The following is a 16,840-nucleotide window of genomic DNA, read 5'->3' as shown; positions in this document are numbered from 1 at the left end:
TCCTCTGAGTGTTGGTCCACCTGTCAGCTACCGGTGGCCACCAGGGGCAACTCTGGGCTGGCCTACCCGTACCTAGGACAATCTGAGTGTGCCCTGAGAAAGAGATATGTGCAGCTCCTATCGGGATTTGTCGGCACATTCGGGCGGTGTTGCTGGTCTTGTTTTAACCTGTCGAAGTGTCTTGAGTTACCGAGATACCGAGTCTGATCGGAACGTCTTGGAAGGAGGTCTATTCCTTCGTTGACCGTGAGAGCTTGTCATGGGCTAAGTTGGGACTCCCCTGCAGGGATTGAACTTTCGAAAGCCGTGCCCGTGGTTATGGGAAGATGGGAATTTGTTAATATGTGGTTGTAGATAACTTGAACCTTAATTAATTAAAATGTATCAACCGAGTGTGTTACCGTGATGGCCTCTTCTCGGCGGAGTCCGGGAAGTGGACACGGTGTTGGAATAATGTTTGCGCAGGTTGCTCTCTAGTTTTTCGCTCGTGCTTTGCCTCCTCTTCTCGCTCTCCTTTGCGAATAAGTTAGCCACCATACTTGCTAGTCGCTTGCTGCAGCTCCATATATTTACCTTGCCTTACCTATAAGCTTAAATAGTCTTAATTGCGAGGGTGCGAATTGTTGAGTCCCTGTGGCTCACAGATTACTATTACACCAGATGCGGGGCCTGATGATTCCGCTCCAGGAGACGCATGTGAGCTCAAGTGAGAGTTCGACGAAGACTCTCCACGATACTAGGTTTCCTTTCCCGATGATCAGTAGTGGTGCCCAGTTGGGGGTGATTGGGACCGTGTCGCATGTTGGGTTCTCTTTTATTTTGGCGCCGTAGTCGGGCCATGAGTGATTGGATGATGTAATGTTATTTATGTACTTGATTGACGTGGCGAGTGTAAGCCAACTATGTTAACTCTTCTTCTATTATTATATTACATGAGATGTTTGTGAAGATTGCCTAACTCGTGACATATGCCTTCAATGCGATTATGTCTCTAATTCGTGCCTCAACACGTGGGAGCTATAGTCACATCGAGGGTGTGACACACGCGCGCTTCATTACAACTCTGACAACCTCGCTGATGCTTCACCGCAACTCCGGCGAGCCCCCTCTGCTTCATTGGCTGTTGCAGCCCGCCGGCCAGCCTTCAACACCTCACCCTTGCATCACCAGTGGAGCACCGACGTCCCGATGCGATGCCGGCGAAGCTCCGGTGGCCCTATGCAGCACCAACAGAGCTCAACACCCCCCGACGGCGATGCTACGATAGGTGGTCAGTTGCAGACCGACGACAAGCCTCGGACGGCGGTGCTGCACTGCGGCGCGAAAAAAAACTCCGATGCAGCACCATGGACGTCCCCCGCGAAGATCCATTGCAGCCGCGACGGAGCTCCAACGACTCCGGCGGCGCTCCATTGCAGCCCCGGGTGTGCTCCATTGCAGCCGCGTCGGAGCTCCGACGACCTGGCAGCGCTCCATTGCAGCCGCGGTGGAGCACCAACGACTCCCCAACGGCGCTCCATTGTAGCTCCTGCGATGCAGCGCGCGACGACGAGCAAAAACGATGACGTTGCAAGGCCGGTGGCGAGCTGCGCGATGCGGGTCATCAACTACTACTAGCAAAAGGATTGAAGAGCTCCTTCAAGCACGGGCTGCACGGCTGCAAACGCAGGGTTGCAGCAGCAGCGCGCGACGCTGGTGGTCGGTGGAGCTGGCACGGAGAGGCGAGTGAAGGAGAGGTAGGAGGAGCTGGCCGCAGCCTTGTGTCACAGTGGCCTGAGGAGCTGCTGAGCGGAGAGATGAGAGAAGAACAGAGGTAGGAGACAGGAAGAGTCAAAGAGAAGAAGATAAGGATAAGAAACGAGTGGCTAGGGAGAAAGAGCGGGTGCGTTGTGCGTGGTCCACCGCGACGCGTGGTGTCCAGACGTCATCCAGTTGTTTTTAAATGTTTCCCTTTATAGAGCCAAGTTTTGTACGTGCTATTAAAAAAGGTTTGTATCGGCTCAGTCGGGCCTACGTTCCTCCACTTGGGCCTTCACGTGTACGATGCGATCAGCCCCATCATGTTGTGGTGTACGTTGCGATCAGCGGCATTTTCTATTTACCACTGCAGGCGCCGGTTATAGCTATTTCCGCAAACCTGTTCCCCTCATTCACTAACCACCGCACTAACTCGTATTAGTTGCCCAAACTACTGCTTCTTCACCTTTTTTCCTTACAATGATTCCTTTTTCGTATTCTTTTTCCTTTTTATTTGAAACGGTTTTGTTATGTATTTTTTTCTTTTTCTTTTTTCTTCTTTTCGGAACGGTTTTATATTTATTTTGCTAATTTGAAAGAACTATTTTTTAAAAAATCGGTGAACTTTCTTTCACAATCGATGAACTCTTTTTCAAGATCGATGAACTTTTTTTTAAATTGATGAACTTTATTTCTAAATTAATGAACTCTTTTTTCAAAATTGATGAACTCTTTTTCAAAATTGATGAACTGTTTTTCAAAATTGATGAACATTTTTTTAAATTCGGTGAACTTATTTCAAAATTGGTGAACTCTTTTTCAAAACCGATGAAATCTTTTCACAATCCGTGAACTTTTTTTTCAAAATGGATGAACTCTTTTTCAAAATTGATGAACTATTTTTCAAAATCGATGAACTTTTTTCAAAATGGATGAGCTTTTTTAAAATTCGATGAACTTATTTCAAAATCGATGAACTCTTTCCCAATTTGATGAAATTTTTTCAATTTCTGTGAACTTTTTTCAAATTTGATGATTTGAAAAAATGAATGAAGGTTTCCAAATCTGTAAACCTTTTTGAAATCTCAATTTTTTTCTTTTTTTATGATTTTTTTCGTTTTTCGTTTTCATTTTCTTTCTAAAGTCAACGGTTGACCAGTCAGTCAACTGGTCAACCGCGACCGTACGAACAGCCCTCGAGGCTCTCGATCCAGCGAGCGACCAGGCGAGGCGAGTTTAGCCATGGTCACCACATGGGCCGGTCCACGATTCGGCGGCTGTGAGCGCCAGCTCCCTTAGCTGACGCCTGAAGCGCCACAACTAGGAGCTCCCGCGATCAGCCCCTCATGTTGTTTTGTTTTTTTATTAAGAAAGCAGTCGTCCACCTCGCCTTATGGGCCAGCAAGTATGTCTCAACTTCCAATGGAATAGAAAACCTGCTATGCTAGCGTAGGCCTGTCTATGATGCGTCTTTTTTGTCAATAATCCCACCTTGCCCACTTAAATAGATTGCCATCAGTTTATATACGTTCTCAAACAATTAAAACCAGTCGCCTTAGGAAATAAACAATGAGCTGATAAAACGGGATTAGCATATGCTGCATTAAGGGTGGACTAACGAGCAGCTCGGCTCGTTAAGCTTATGTTCGTTAAGGCTCGGCTCGTTAATCTCGTTAAGATTAACAAGCAGAAAACCCTGCTTAACTCGGCTCGTTTGAAGCTCGTTAAACTCGTGAGCGCTCGTCAACAGATTATAATGTGCTGTTATGATATATAGGATGAATGTGTAGGTGTGGTTTTCAAGATAAAATATGGTGACTATAAAAAGAAATATAGTAGTTTGTTGCCTCATATGTTTATTAGATTGAATAAATGTGATGAGGTGCTACAAAAGTTCTTCACATAAGATAAAAATATGTGTTGTGTTGTTACTAACGAGCTTAACGAGCTACTCGTGAAACTCGTTAGCTCGCTCATTAAGCTCGTTCAGCTTAACGAGCTGAAATCAATAATTGGCTCTGTTTATTAAGAAACGAGCTACGAGCTTAACGAGCCAAACTATCGAGCGCTCATTAAGCTCGCAAGTTACGAGCTTTTGGTCCAGCCCAGAAGTACAACAATGCCTTTTTTCTCATTTGCAATGCACGGACATAATTGCTAATAATTAATAATATATTGTTGTGTGCACACTCGATGCAGAAACCCCGAGGGTATTCCCCTCTTTGAAAATAAAAACTAATGCGAGTTCCATGACCATAATCTAGGTATTCATGTGTCCAATGACCAGCGTGAATATTGGGGACGAGTCCAGTGATCACGGATGAATGAATTTATCTCGGAGATTATGAATATCTTTTCCTTGGAAATGCAGATTGTGACTGCAGATGAGATGTTCCTAGTTAAGGAGCATCTACTCTTTTCCCAGGCTTGAAATTCTTTGGAGGCTGCCTGGGCACGGACAATAGTTTCACCGAGTTCTCGAAGCAGTGGTGGAAGCCGAAATGCGGGTAGCGCTGGTACCACGTCTTCTGCTGCTCGTGAGTGTCCCAGTGCTCACCGCTACTGCTCCTCCCGTACTTGTGCACCCAACCGGAGCCGTTGTGGCCCTCGCCCCAGGTGCGGTTCCACCGGTCCCCGTATTTGCCTTCCCACCAGGTCTCCCCCTGCTTCACGCCGTGGCCGTTACGGTCGAAATGCTCATCCCACTTGTCACCCCATTTCGACCACCCGTCGCCCTCTGACCGCTCGGCCCATTTGTCCGTGTATTTCACGCTGCCTCCGCTGCCATCATACGTCTCACCCCACCTGCAGAGGATCAAATACTGGGCTTCAGCAATAGTATCTTATTTTATTGCAAAGAGAAAAGCTTAATTATCATACAGAGCATGGAACCATGGACAAATAAAATTATTATAAATAAAGCTACTGATGATTCTCATACCTTTCATGCCAAACATGAGCATGCCCAACATCCAACGTAGTGTTTGGATCCAAGCTGCACCATTTATCAGCCGATTTTTCAGCTTTACCGCTTGAATCATACTGCTCCCACCATTTCTCTTGCCACTGCTCCCCTTTGCCATTCTTTCCCCACTTGTCTGCGCTCTTCTCCATATGCATAAGACCAGATGTGAAATCCTGAAATGGTTTAAAATGCAGCCACTTGATTAAACTCTCATCGATGTATACAGGCATGGCATAGTATCTCATCGATGCAGCTCCTAATAGGTCACACAGTGAATGCTGTGCAATGACCTGAGCAGGCACCATTTGAAAAGTTAATAGAAGTACTAATTTAATATATACTGCATGTTTTATACGCCGCACAGTGAGCGGATACTGCTACTCATGGTACACCACCGGAGTATCGAATTAGAGAAAAATTCACCTGCCACATGGACTCCTTCCAGTATTCCCGCCAAACATTGCCCCTAGCATCACGACCGGACTTCTCGGAACCTAATTCTTTATGATCAAACCGGTCTGAAGCCTCCCAGTACTTGTCTTCGAATTCAACAGAACCATCAGGACTTACTCCCCTGATTACAGTCCACTTACAAACAACACCATCAGGCCTCTGTTCTACACCGGTCTCCTTCCACCACTTTGAACCATCTGGGTCTATCCCATGGGACGACTTATCATCACTTGTACTGAGAGCTCTAGCCGCCTCAGCTGCATTATTTGAGAACTGCGTTTCAAATGCTTCCTCTGCATCAACAACAGGCATGGCCCCGGAATCTACATTCTCAGGCTCTGCAAATGACTGGAAGGGAGGGAGAGATCGATCTTCCTTCTTCTCAAAGAAGGAGGTCACGAACGGAAGGGATAAGAAGTCTGCTGACCGTTCCTTTTCCATTAACATCTCAGGCTGACTGGAGAAGGAATCCACTTTCTTTGATGGTTTCAAAACAATATTGTTTTCTCTCGGTTCACTGCTGGTGTCTACGGGTGGTAACCACGACCAGAAATCCGGACCAGGAGTACCAAGCTTGGAAGGATATGAATCCCCAGAGTTTGTCACTGAGTAAATAAGAGATTACTGGTGTCAGAGCAGAAGCATAATTTTACATGGAACGGAGGATGTTGTAATAACTAAATGTTCGCAGTTAAAAAGCACTCCAATAATACTAAGACTAACCACAATGGAAAGTAACATACATTAGTAACATACACGTATTCCTAGACTATGTTACTACCTTCATAGTGGGTAGTAACATAAGTGTGGTAACATGCATAGCTTCATTTATTAGGTTATAGACTCATATTGCATTGGGACATGTGATGTTACAGTAACTAGCTAAGTTACTACTACTACCTCTCTCCTCATTAACTCACTGCCACATAAGCAAATTTGCTGAGTTGGACTCGATGTTACTGCTGAAGTTACTCCCACTGTGGCTAGTCTAATGGTGTCCTTTATAAAACAGTATTCTTCTCAAGAATGCTCTATACAATGTCACAAAATGGACATAGCCTAAGACCTCAATTTATAAAATCAACACGGTTTATCATAACTGATCCAGTATCCACATCATCTTCAAAGTAAAGCACGAATAATACTGTCCAACTCAACTGATAAATCCACTTAAGCCCTGCTTGGATCCTCGTTTTTCTCCACTTACACCCGTAAAAATTACAGATCTCTGTCCGTCGTTTTGGTTTCCAGCCGGAAATAACTCTTGGCATGTAAATTACACCCGGAAATTTAATACACGTGTATTAATTTACATCCATACCAAGCGCGGCCTTAGCCCTTACCAGAATACCACTGAGCACGAGTAAGTCCTATGTCAGTGTGTGCTATTGGTAGGAATTGAGACACTGGAGAGATATCATTCATCGTTTCCCATTTTAGTTTCAGTTGACAATTTCACCCCTAATTTTATTGGATTTATTTGTTGGATTGGCCGTTTATGCCAAACTCTTTTGAACTACTACTACCTTTGCTTATGTCAGGCTAAAAGGGAAACTTCTTTTACGCGAAAAGCGAAGCTAGTGCGACGTTCACGGGAGAACTCACGTGCGCCTGCTGGTCGTACCTTTTGCCGACTGCGACGCCGCCGGTACGCTCCCCTGCCCGGAGCCCTGATCCTCAGGCCCCTTTGCAGCCTTGCGCGAACCAAAAACGTCGCCCGACCCTGTCACTCTGGTGGCCGCCGCCACCTTCTGCGGCTGCGGCGTTGGCGAGGACTGCGGCGGTTCCTTGAGTACAGCGCGCGCGGCGGCGAGAGCGGCGGCGGCGCGGTCGATGACCTGGGTGCGCTGCACGCGGTCGCGCTCCTCCCGCGGCACCCGCAGCATCTCCTCGAACCGCGCCGTCCTCCGCTCCACGTCCGCCTGCTGGGGGCCCTCCGCCTCGGCAGGCGGCGGAGACGCCTGCAGCCTGTACGCAAGCTCCGCCGAGCGTCTCTCACGATTCACCGCCTTCTTCCACATGTCCAGGTACGACGGCCCCCCGCCTCGGCCCCCATCCCCGGAGACCGCGCGGACGACGACGACACGCTGCCCGGCTCCACGTCGGGCATGGGGGAGGAGGAGGCGGCCGCGCAAGCGATAGAGGTGGGGAGCGGCGGGAATGATGGGGGCGGAGTTGGTCGCCATTCTGCTGGACTCCGAGTGGAGAGATCAGAGGAGCCGAGAAGTGTGTGCGAGAGTGTGGAGGAGAAGGAGAGGGTGGGCCCTGTTGTCTGCTTCACATGGAAGGGGAAGAGAGCGAGCGGTTCAGCGGATGAGGTCGGTTGCTGCGTGCGCCTCGGCCTCCAGGTGGCGTCTTCAGCGGGCCGCTCTCCGCCGTTGGTTCCCTCGGCTGAATGGACGGGTCGGGAGTGGCCTGTGAATCGAACGGGATTCTGCTCGATCCGGGGGCGAGCGATTCTACTCGGAAGCAGTTCAGTTTCTGGCTTTTTTTAGATAGAAGCATGGCGAGTTCTAGAACTTGTCCGAGATGTGATGATTTGATCCTAGAACTTGCAAAATAACCCTACCCAGTTTTAGAACTTGCATCGCATGTGCAACTTTGATCATGGATCAATCACACCGTGACAACTGGACTCCTCAGGGCCGATCTAGTCGGTGCGCGCATTTTTGCAAATACCCCCTCCCCCCGCCTTTCCTCTAATCAACCCGCAGTACAAGAAGTATAGAACTAATATCAACTTAATGGTGTCTCCTTCACCACCCCAGCATCATCTATCACCAGACAATCCTCACCCTTCACTCCTTTCTGTCTTTCACACCTCCATCTTCCCTGTCACATTTGGTTGTCCTGTTTTCTCAGTCTTGTAGCCCCCCACTTTAGCTATGCAAAGCAGAGCCAAGATTGAGTGTCTGCTCAAAGCTACTACCCTTTGGATACCTCAAGATATCGCTGGTGTCCACTTGATCAACCCATGTAAAACCACATTGTCCTTTAGCCATCGGTTATCCAAGCACCACTAGTTCTCGTATATCACATTTAAGCTATGGCACAGCAACACGTTTGGACAGTTTCATAATATGGTTGATAGCCTTAATGGCAGCTTTACATGTTATGTAATATAGAAAAGGCAACCAAATGACAGTGTGGATTCAAAAATTACAGTTTTTCTTTTTCATGCTTTGATTCAAAAACTTCAAAACAATTGTTCTTCTAGTTCTTACCCTCTTTGATGGAATAAAAAAGAAATTACAATGATAGGTATCCCCTCTGAGCATTTTGTCAAGTAACATACTGGTCTCAGCAAATCGGTGAAAGTAGAAATGGAGCGTACACGTCCAATGAGTACTCGAGGAAACAACAGAATCAAATAAGAAATTACTCGTGAAGGGCGGATTAGCTATAGTTTGTGTCTTTTCCACTTGATATGGGCATGAACTTTCTCTTTGATAAATGCATATGCCGTCAAAAAAGACATGAACTGCTGTATGGTTTATCTATGTTTCAACAAGGCACCAAAACTTGTACATAAGATATAGGCTCAAGGAATACATGACATGGCATTATGCTGAGAAAAGGACGGAGCTAAAAAACGTGAGTGTTCATCCTGTACAGTAACCAAGGGCAGCAGCCCTATGATGATATTGGTGCAGTACTCAATTACTCATCTTATAGGGCACTATTACCATGAGCAAACATCAGAATGCCTGTGAATCTCTCACAACCATATAGGTCTGGAAATGGGCCAGACAAGTTCTTTGGTGGATGCAGATGCAAGGGTGCCCCCACAAAAATAGTGCATGGATCCTAATTGATCCAAGGGGCTGCTTTCAAAGTGGTCATTTGTCTGCTCTATTGTGGATACGACATGCATGGCACTTTGCTCATGGAGATTTAGGAGTAGTATCACGCACTCCTGGAAAAATATGTATGCAGACCTACCATAGCAGAGTGCATCAACCAAACAAAACTGATAAGTTGAGATATCATGGAGCATAGGGAAAATCTGCAATTGGTTGAGTTGTTTCCACAAATGTCGTATCTGTCCTCCTAGTCTTATAGCCCACCACATACTCTATACAAAGCGAAGTCAAGTTAGAGTGTCCACTCATAGCTCCTATTCTTTGGATACTTCGAGATACCGCTAGTATATGTCCACTTGACTTGATCTCCCCATGTCAACACATCTTTCAACCTTTGGTTCTCCAAGCATCACTAGTTCTCGTAGATCACATTTGAGCTACGGCATCACAACTCATTTAGACAAATTGACAATATGGTTGATAGCCTTAATGGCAGCTTTGCAAGCTATGTACTATAGAAAGAGCAACCAAAAGGACAGTGTGGATTCAAAACAAGAGTTTTCGATGCTTTAACTCAAATCATTGTCTAACTATTTCAAAACAATTTTCTTCTAATTATTTCAAAACAAATCCTAAACTGCTATCTTGGACACAACAAATCAGTGGAAGTAGAAATGCACGCACATATCTAGTGTGTACCCAATGAAACAACATGATCAAATAAGCATATGCAGTCATAGAAGGCATGCACTGATGTTTGGTAGTAGTTTATCTATATGCTCAACAAGGCACCAAAAACTTGTACATAGAATTTAGTCTGAAGTAATACATGATTATAGCAAGAAGAGACAAAGCTAAAAACTATGGCCAGCAGCCTATGATGATATTGGTGCAGTACTAGACTAGTCATCTTACAGGGCACTGTTACCATGGCCACCACCAGGAAGTCCGTGACCATAGATAGGTCTAAAATTCGGCCAGATGAGATTGTGTGTTGGATGCAGATGCAAGGGTGCCCCCACCCCACAGAAACAGTGCTCGGATCCTAATTGATCCAAGGGGATGCTTTCAAAGTGGTCATTTGTCTGTTGTATCAGGTACGACATGCATGGCACTTTGCTCATGGAGATTCAGGGGTATCACTATCACTATCACTCCTGAAAAAAATGTGTATGCAGGCCTACCAGTGTGTATTTAGCATGGAACATCAACAAAGCAGAACTGATAGGAGCACGTGCGAAATCTACAATTAAGCGAGGTGTTTCTACTACTAGGGTAATGTAGGAGTGGTCTTTAGAATGATTTTATGATGTTTAAAAGCATCATTGGATTCGATGGAGTATCCATTGGTTCACATTAATATGTGACATACTTAATTCAGGTGCTCCCCGTGGCTTTCCAGCTTGTACTGCGGGTTGATTAGAAGGAAAAGGCAGTGGGGTATTTGCAAAAACGCGCGCTGACCAGCTCGGGCCCGAGGAGTCCAGTTGTCGTGTTGTGATTGGTCCAGGACCAAAGTTGCACATATGGTGCAAGTTCTAGAAATGGGTAGGGTCATTTTGCAAGTTCTAGGACCAAATCATCACATCTTGGACAAGTTATAGGACTCCCAGTGCCTTTAACTCTTTTTGTGTTATCGTGCCCTCTTTTATTATCTCTACTCCTAATATGTCTCATCGTTCGTTGGTTTTGTTGGTATACCCCAAGTGATCGATATATGCCCCACCAAGTGATCTCCCTCCCACCGATTTTCCCCTCCCTCCAAAAACCAACATCGATTTTAATTCATCATTAGACCCACACGTCTGATGCCAAAAAAAACCAAACCAAACATTCCATCTTTCCATCGCACCCTTCCATATAAGACGTCAATCAAATCATATCGAAGGGTGGGTTTAAAACCTTCCATCCAAAACATATCGCATCATAAAAAATTTCCATATACAACAACAATGAAATCGCATCGCAATCAAATCTTTTTGCTATTTCCATTGCAATCAAACATATGCCGATCGAACACAGTCTCTCCATAAATTCACCTTTTTCAAATCTCTCTACTCCTAAAGGGGCAGTATGTACCTCGTTTCGTTCGTTCGCTAGCCTCCCTCCCCATTGATCGATCCACCTCATCATCTCTCCAATGATTTTTTTCTAACAAAACCCCACCTCCCATTTATGGTTTTTATTTATTTACCATTGTTCTTTTTCCTAACATATCCAATTAACCGACCATCTCACATATCTCAATCGATCCCGTCCTCAACAGAATCACAATTTTCCATCTTAGAAAAAGAATCATAACTTTCCTCTCGGGGCTTAGACATTCCCTACCAATGGAACGATGGCGCACGGGGACTTTTTCTGCCCAGGGTTGTTTCTGCACGTAACTTTGACATACCATCACGACAGATTTCTAATCAGGGATGTATGTGGACGTACCAGTTCGGAATTGACTCCCATCACGCACCTGCCCCCCGCTGGCCAGCTCCACGGCACACAACGCCCCTGCCGGCGAACCGGCTCTACTGCATACCCCGCGCTCACCACCCGCGTGATATAGCGTCCCACCGTCCTCTGCCTAGTTCGATTTCTGATGGGTCTGGTGCTCTCATGGTACCCCGACCTGCAAGCTCCTTGTTGCGACTGTTTCATAGCCTCCTACACCTACGTGCAACCGATGGTGCATCGCTACATGCCTACAGCCCACGGATGATAGGTTCGACACGCAATTCTTGCATTTTTCATCATACGCATACATTACTAATCTGATCAATTTTCCAATCAGATCACGGTTGAATTTTTTCTCAAAATATCTGAACAGCTAGATCCATCTTGTCTTATAACAATCTGCATTAGTCCAAGAACAAGAATGGCGAGTAAGTAATACACACATTTGTAACCATGACACTTGAGGAGAGAAGAGACACAAAGGAATTGGTGGTAGCGCTGATGAACGGACAGTAAGGAATTGGTGGTGTCAACACTAAGGAAGACAAATCATGCACCTTCCATTCTATGAATGAATCGGTCAGTATATAAAAATATAATACAAGTTTATCTAAATATTGTCCATGGTAATTAAGGAGATATCATACAATCTCAACTATCGACTTTAGTAGAGCATGTGGATCCATAAGAAATCCTGGTAGTATTTGGTCATACATCAAATTAGCTTTGTATTGTTTCTATTGTGCTTCCCTAGCGAAGCACGGGCAATGTGTTGCAATAATAACACTGGTTAGTGTGTAGTATGCGAATATTACAACATAGTAATTTGAGAAATAAAGTGTGTACACGATTCGATGCAAATACTATAACATAGTAGTTTGAGTACTATCAGATCATGATGAGGACATCAATACCATTGTTACACCCACAGCCCCTGCTGCTATACATACTGGACCAATTACTAGAGCTCGCGCACGCCAATTAAATTATCAGGTACTTTCGTTTCTTGGTAATGATTCTAATGTTCATGAGAATATGATGCTGCCTAAATTGGATACATTTGTTTTGCTTACAAATGAAGGGCCTGGCACGGATAAGAGGGATGAACACTGGAGCAAGACCAAGCATGGAGATGATGGCATGCGCAAGGGTATCAAGAACGTTGTTACAAGTGATGATTTCAGGACTTTGAAGCCACCATAAGGAGTGGATGAAGCCTTGGACGAACTATACAAGATGCCACTTAATAAATTTTGTCCAGAGTCTATTCTAGGTGTTGTGTCACCTTATTTTTGGGCCAGGCCCATGTAATTTCGAAATACTTGATTATAGGCAGTTTTTAGAGTCTGTATGTGTGGGGAAACAAGAGTTAGGGTTGGTTTCGGACCCCTCCTCCAAGGGCGACGAAATTCCCCCCTCTCTCCTCCATATATACAGCCCTTAGGGCATCATTTAGACTTTGGGTTTTGTTCAGATTAAAAGTACGCCATAGCTGCAACTTCGCGTACTTCGTTTGTGTCCAACGACCAGACCAAGACGTCACAGAACCTCATGTTTATTAATAAAGCTTTCCTCTTTTATTCACAATATCCAGATTGCAATCTCAGTTTCTTGCTTGTTCTTTGTTTTCTCGTAGGAAATATACCCTCGTGGTCAGGTTGATCGTGCTTCGGCGTGGTCAATAACCCTCGGAAGTTGGTTTAGCGATTGCTAAGGCGCGACGTCTTCGCACGATCGTAGTAGGATCGTCAAAGTCGACTCCCACAGAAAACGATATCTATCTCATCGAAACATCAGGACACCTTCGCCTCTATCAAGTGGTATCAGATTTCTAGGTTGCCCGGTGAGATTTTACAGTTTTTCATAGTTTAGATCGAGTCTATTCTTCATACCTACAGTCCACGAAAAAGCCAAAAAAGGGTTAGTTCATCATATCCGAACCAGTCTGAGCCTTTGCATAGTCTTTTCAGTATTTTGCTTTGTTGAATATGCGGTTGCATCGTCGTGTCTAGTTACTGGTCTTAGAGTCCAGTCTTTTAGAGTTCCGAGTTCTGGTCATAAGTTGTCACGCCGCCGCCGCACCATCATCATTGCCCTGCCATCTACCACCACCGCTTATACGCCACCGATCCGTCTCCATATATCACCACCAATCCGTATCCATATACCACCACCGTTGCCATATCCTACCACCATATATCCACCACGAATCTGAGTTTCTTTCATATTAGGTTTGTTTTTGAGATCCGTCTAATTTCCGATTCGTGTTTCCTTGCCTGAGTAGGTTTTGGAAAAAAGTCTGGAGGCCCCCCGGTAGTTTTTAGGCCAAAACTTTCACACGCAATTTTTTCCCTGTCCTATTTTTAGGTTTTTCTGAGTCTTTTGAGCCACGTGCCATCATAGTGATTTTTTGTCGCACTTTTTCGTCGTCACTGCCCTGATTTCTGAACAAAAAAATTCAAAAAAAATTCATGCCCATACTGTCAGTTTGACGTGGGAAGAGTTTTGATACACTCGCCATTATAGTGATTGTTCGCAAAAAAAGAGGAGCACAAAAAAAAGAGGAGCACCAAAAAAACAAAGCGAAAAAAGTTCCAGAGTGTGCTTTTCCCTTGTTTACATGCAGCACCGTGATTTTGTTAGTGCTCTAGGCTCGCGTATCTAGCACGGTCTAGCCTAGGACCAGCACAATACCGTCGTTGAGCGTTTATTCAACTTTGCATCTCTGAATTGATCATTGCTGACCCTTTTTGCTACCATATCATAAGCCTTCCCAGCTCCACATACATCTACGTCGTGCATTTGACTTTCCCTGGTAATCGCTCTATCCAAGCTTTGAGAGTTTTGACTATGACGGTTGCCGATCACCGCCTGCTGTTGGGTAAGAACTGGTAAGAATTTGAGATTTTCTTGGCGGATTTGTGACACCCACCACCACCTCTTGTTAGTAGTCTGTATGATCATATTCTTGTGTGTTTCTATTGCTGCTAACCATGGCAGGATCACAAGCCGACGAGACTGACTGGGAGAACATGACGAAGAAGGAGTTGCGTGATAAATTTCAGCAAATGATGAGTGGACAGGTGCAAGATGTGCTAAACAAATTTGAAGAGGCCATGGAGAAGATAGATGGCATGGATAAGACATTCGAAACAAAGCTCGATAACAAGTTTAATGAATTGCTCGCGCATCTTCCACCACCACCACTGGCTGCACCTAACGCACCTCTACAACAACAACAGCAACAACAACGTCGCCTTTCAAATCAAGTCACTAAAAAAATACACTTCCGTGATGATACGTGTTTGTCACAGTAGGTCACGTTTTCTGTCATGCATGTACATCTATGACAAATTTATGACAGAATCAAGATAGTCATACCTGTGCTATCATAGAAATGTTCCATGACATTACCAAAATCATTATCACACCAAAATCATCATCACGGAAGTGTCCACTTCCATGACGATAAATCATGTGTCACAGAAGTGCTTTTGTTAAGGGTGACCGACACGTGGCATCCAATGTAACGGAACGACGTTAAGCTATCGAGTCCGGTTTTGGATTCGATAACCCGTTAACAGCTCGGACCAATGGGGATTTTCCACGTGTAAAATCATCATTGACCGGAGGAAACACGTGTTGCCTCACCGTTGGGACAAATGTCATCCACTCATTGGACAGGAGGTGCCTATGATAGGTCGACACGTGGCACGGCCCAACAGTGGCCCATTCCGGTGAAAAAGGCCAGCCTAGTAAAAAATAGCAGGCCGGCCCATATAAGGCCTACTGTGTCAAGTCCATTTAAGCCCACGACCCATACGAGATGTGCCAATTCGGCCCGTCAACGGCCCTTTAAAGATCTAACACCATTGCAGCCCATCGTCAGTTCGAGCCCGTTAACAGCCTACTATATATTTGGGCTCAATATCGCCCTGATGAGATTTCGGCCTGTTAATAGCCCATTCAGTGGATGGGCCAATTTTCACAATGTACATCTTTCGTCCTTTTAGCGACCCATTTAAATATTGGGCTAATTTCCGGCCCGGTGTGTCTTTCAGCCTGTTGACGGCCCATAAATCAGTTGGGCCATTTGTAGTCGGACCTGAGTTTCGGCCTTTTAGCGACCCATTTAAGTGTTGGGCCAATTTTCGGCCCGGTGTATCTTTCAGCCTGGTGACGGCCCATATATCTGTTGGGCCATTTATAGTCGGACCTGAGTTTTGGCCTTTTAGCGACCCATTTAATTGTTGGGCCAATTCCCGGCCATGTGTGCCTTTCAGCCTGTTAACGGGCCATAAATGAGTTGGGCCATTTGTAGTCGGACCTGAGTTTTGGCCTTTTAACTGCCCATTCCCTTCATGGTCCAATACCAGCCCGGTTTCTCTTTCAGCCCGCTAAAGGCCCACAACATAGTTGGGCCATTTACAATATGACCTGACTTTCGGCCTCTTAGCGGCCCATACTCTTCATGGTCCAGTACAAGCCCGCTGTCTCTTTTGGCCTGCTAAAGGCCCACAGTATAGTTGGGCCATATGTAGTCCGAACTTAGTAATGGCCTGTTAACGGCCCGTGAAATCAATTGGGCCCACCTGTTGCCCGCTTCGATGTCAGCCTGATAACGACCCGGGAGTTAACAGGGCTGACCATTAACTTTCGGCCAGGTAACGGCCCACTAACTTAATGGGCCCACTAAAGTTCGTACATGTCTTTAGGCCAAATTAGATAATTTGAGCCCATTACGACGAGCAATTATGCACATGACCAAAACCGATCAATCAAAGGTACGACATACAGGGAAAAACGTTGCACATCCAGCATATATTACAGGAAATTACATCCACTGGGCAATCAAAGATTGATGCCAGTGCAAATAAATGAACAGAACCTAACGATCTACAATGTCACAATCTGCAACCTCAGCACGGATGACGCCCATAAGCATGTGGGCAAGTTCTTGCTGCTTTGCTACACTGTCTCTGAAAACATTGATCAGTTGTTGTGTCGCACGAATCTACACCTCTGATTCCTCCACCATTTCCATCATTCCTTCAGCCATTAATTGGTTCACAAACATACATTTTTCTGTTGCATTCGAGACAGAGGATACTGAACAGATTTAGATGGCGATTTTGGCAGGCTTGTACTATTGATAGTGGAGAGTGTCTCGACCACTACATCATAACATAAATTAGGAGGGGAACCAAATAGATTAATCATGAGTTATTGGCATATTACCTGGCCTAGATTTATTGGAAAGAAACAATGGGTTTGCTCTGCTGTTTTCAGAGTTTGTCTTCTTATCTTCAGCAGCCTGCACCAAATTAAGGCACTAGCATTGCTATCATTGGCCAAGTCAGATAATAGTAAAGCAACATTGGCACAATGAACGTTTGGGCAACTAGCCAACACCAAATTAACACAATATGGCACA

The 16,840-nt window shown here is 45.3% G+C and overlaps 1 protein-coding gene across 1 annotated transcript; it reads right to left on the bottom strand.

The window, feature by feature from the left end:
- Positions 1 to 3,845: 3,845 nt before the first annotated feature.
- LOC119285807 lies at positions 3,846 to 7,449 on the bottom strand. Its single transcript, XM_037565136.1, has 4 exons — positions 6,780 to 7,449; positions 5,126 to 5,760; positions 4,679 to 4,875; positions 3,846 to 4,542 (listed from the first exon to the last, which is right to left on the bottom strand). The coding sequence occupies exons 1-4, from the start codon at positions 7,339 to 7,341 to the stop codon at positions 4,137 to 4,139; spliced, it is 1,800 nt and encodes a 599-aa protein (XP_037421033.1). The 5' UTR covers positions 7,342 to 7,449; the 3' UTR covers positions 3,846 to 4,136.
- Positions 7,450 to 16,840: the final 9,391 nt, after the last annotated feature.

The sequence above is a fragment of the Triticum dicoccoides genome, chromosome 4A (genome assembly GCF_002162155.2).
Source record: "Triticum dicoccoides isolate Atlit2015 ecotype Zavitan chromosome 4A, WEW_v2.0, whole genome shotgun sequence".
NCBI classification, from domain to species: Eukaryota; Viridiplantae; Streptophyta; class Magnoliopsida; order Poales; family Poaceae; genus Triticum; species Triticum dicoccoides.
The sequence above is the reverse complement of the archived record's forward strand: the minus strand, read 5'-3'. Positions and strand labels throughout refer to the sequence as shown.

Excerpts from the sequence above, each read along its gene's own strand:
- LOC119285807 (XM_037565136.1), bottom strand. The coding sequence starts at position 7,341 with ATGGCGACCAACTCCGCCCCCATCATTCCCGCCGCTCCCCACCTCTAT. Across the intron at positions 5,761-6,779 it reads GGCGTCGCAGTCGGCAAAAG|TGACAAACTCTGGGGATTCA; the intron begins GTACGACCAGCA and ends TTATTTACTCAG. Across the intron at positions 4,543-4,678 it reads GCTCATGTTTGGCATGAAAG|GTGGGGTGAGACGTATGATG; the intron begins GTATGAGAATCA and ends GATCCTCTGCAG.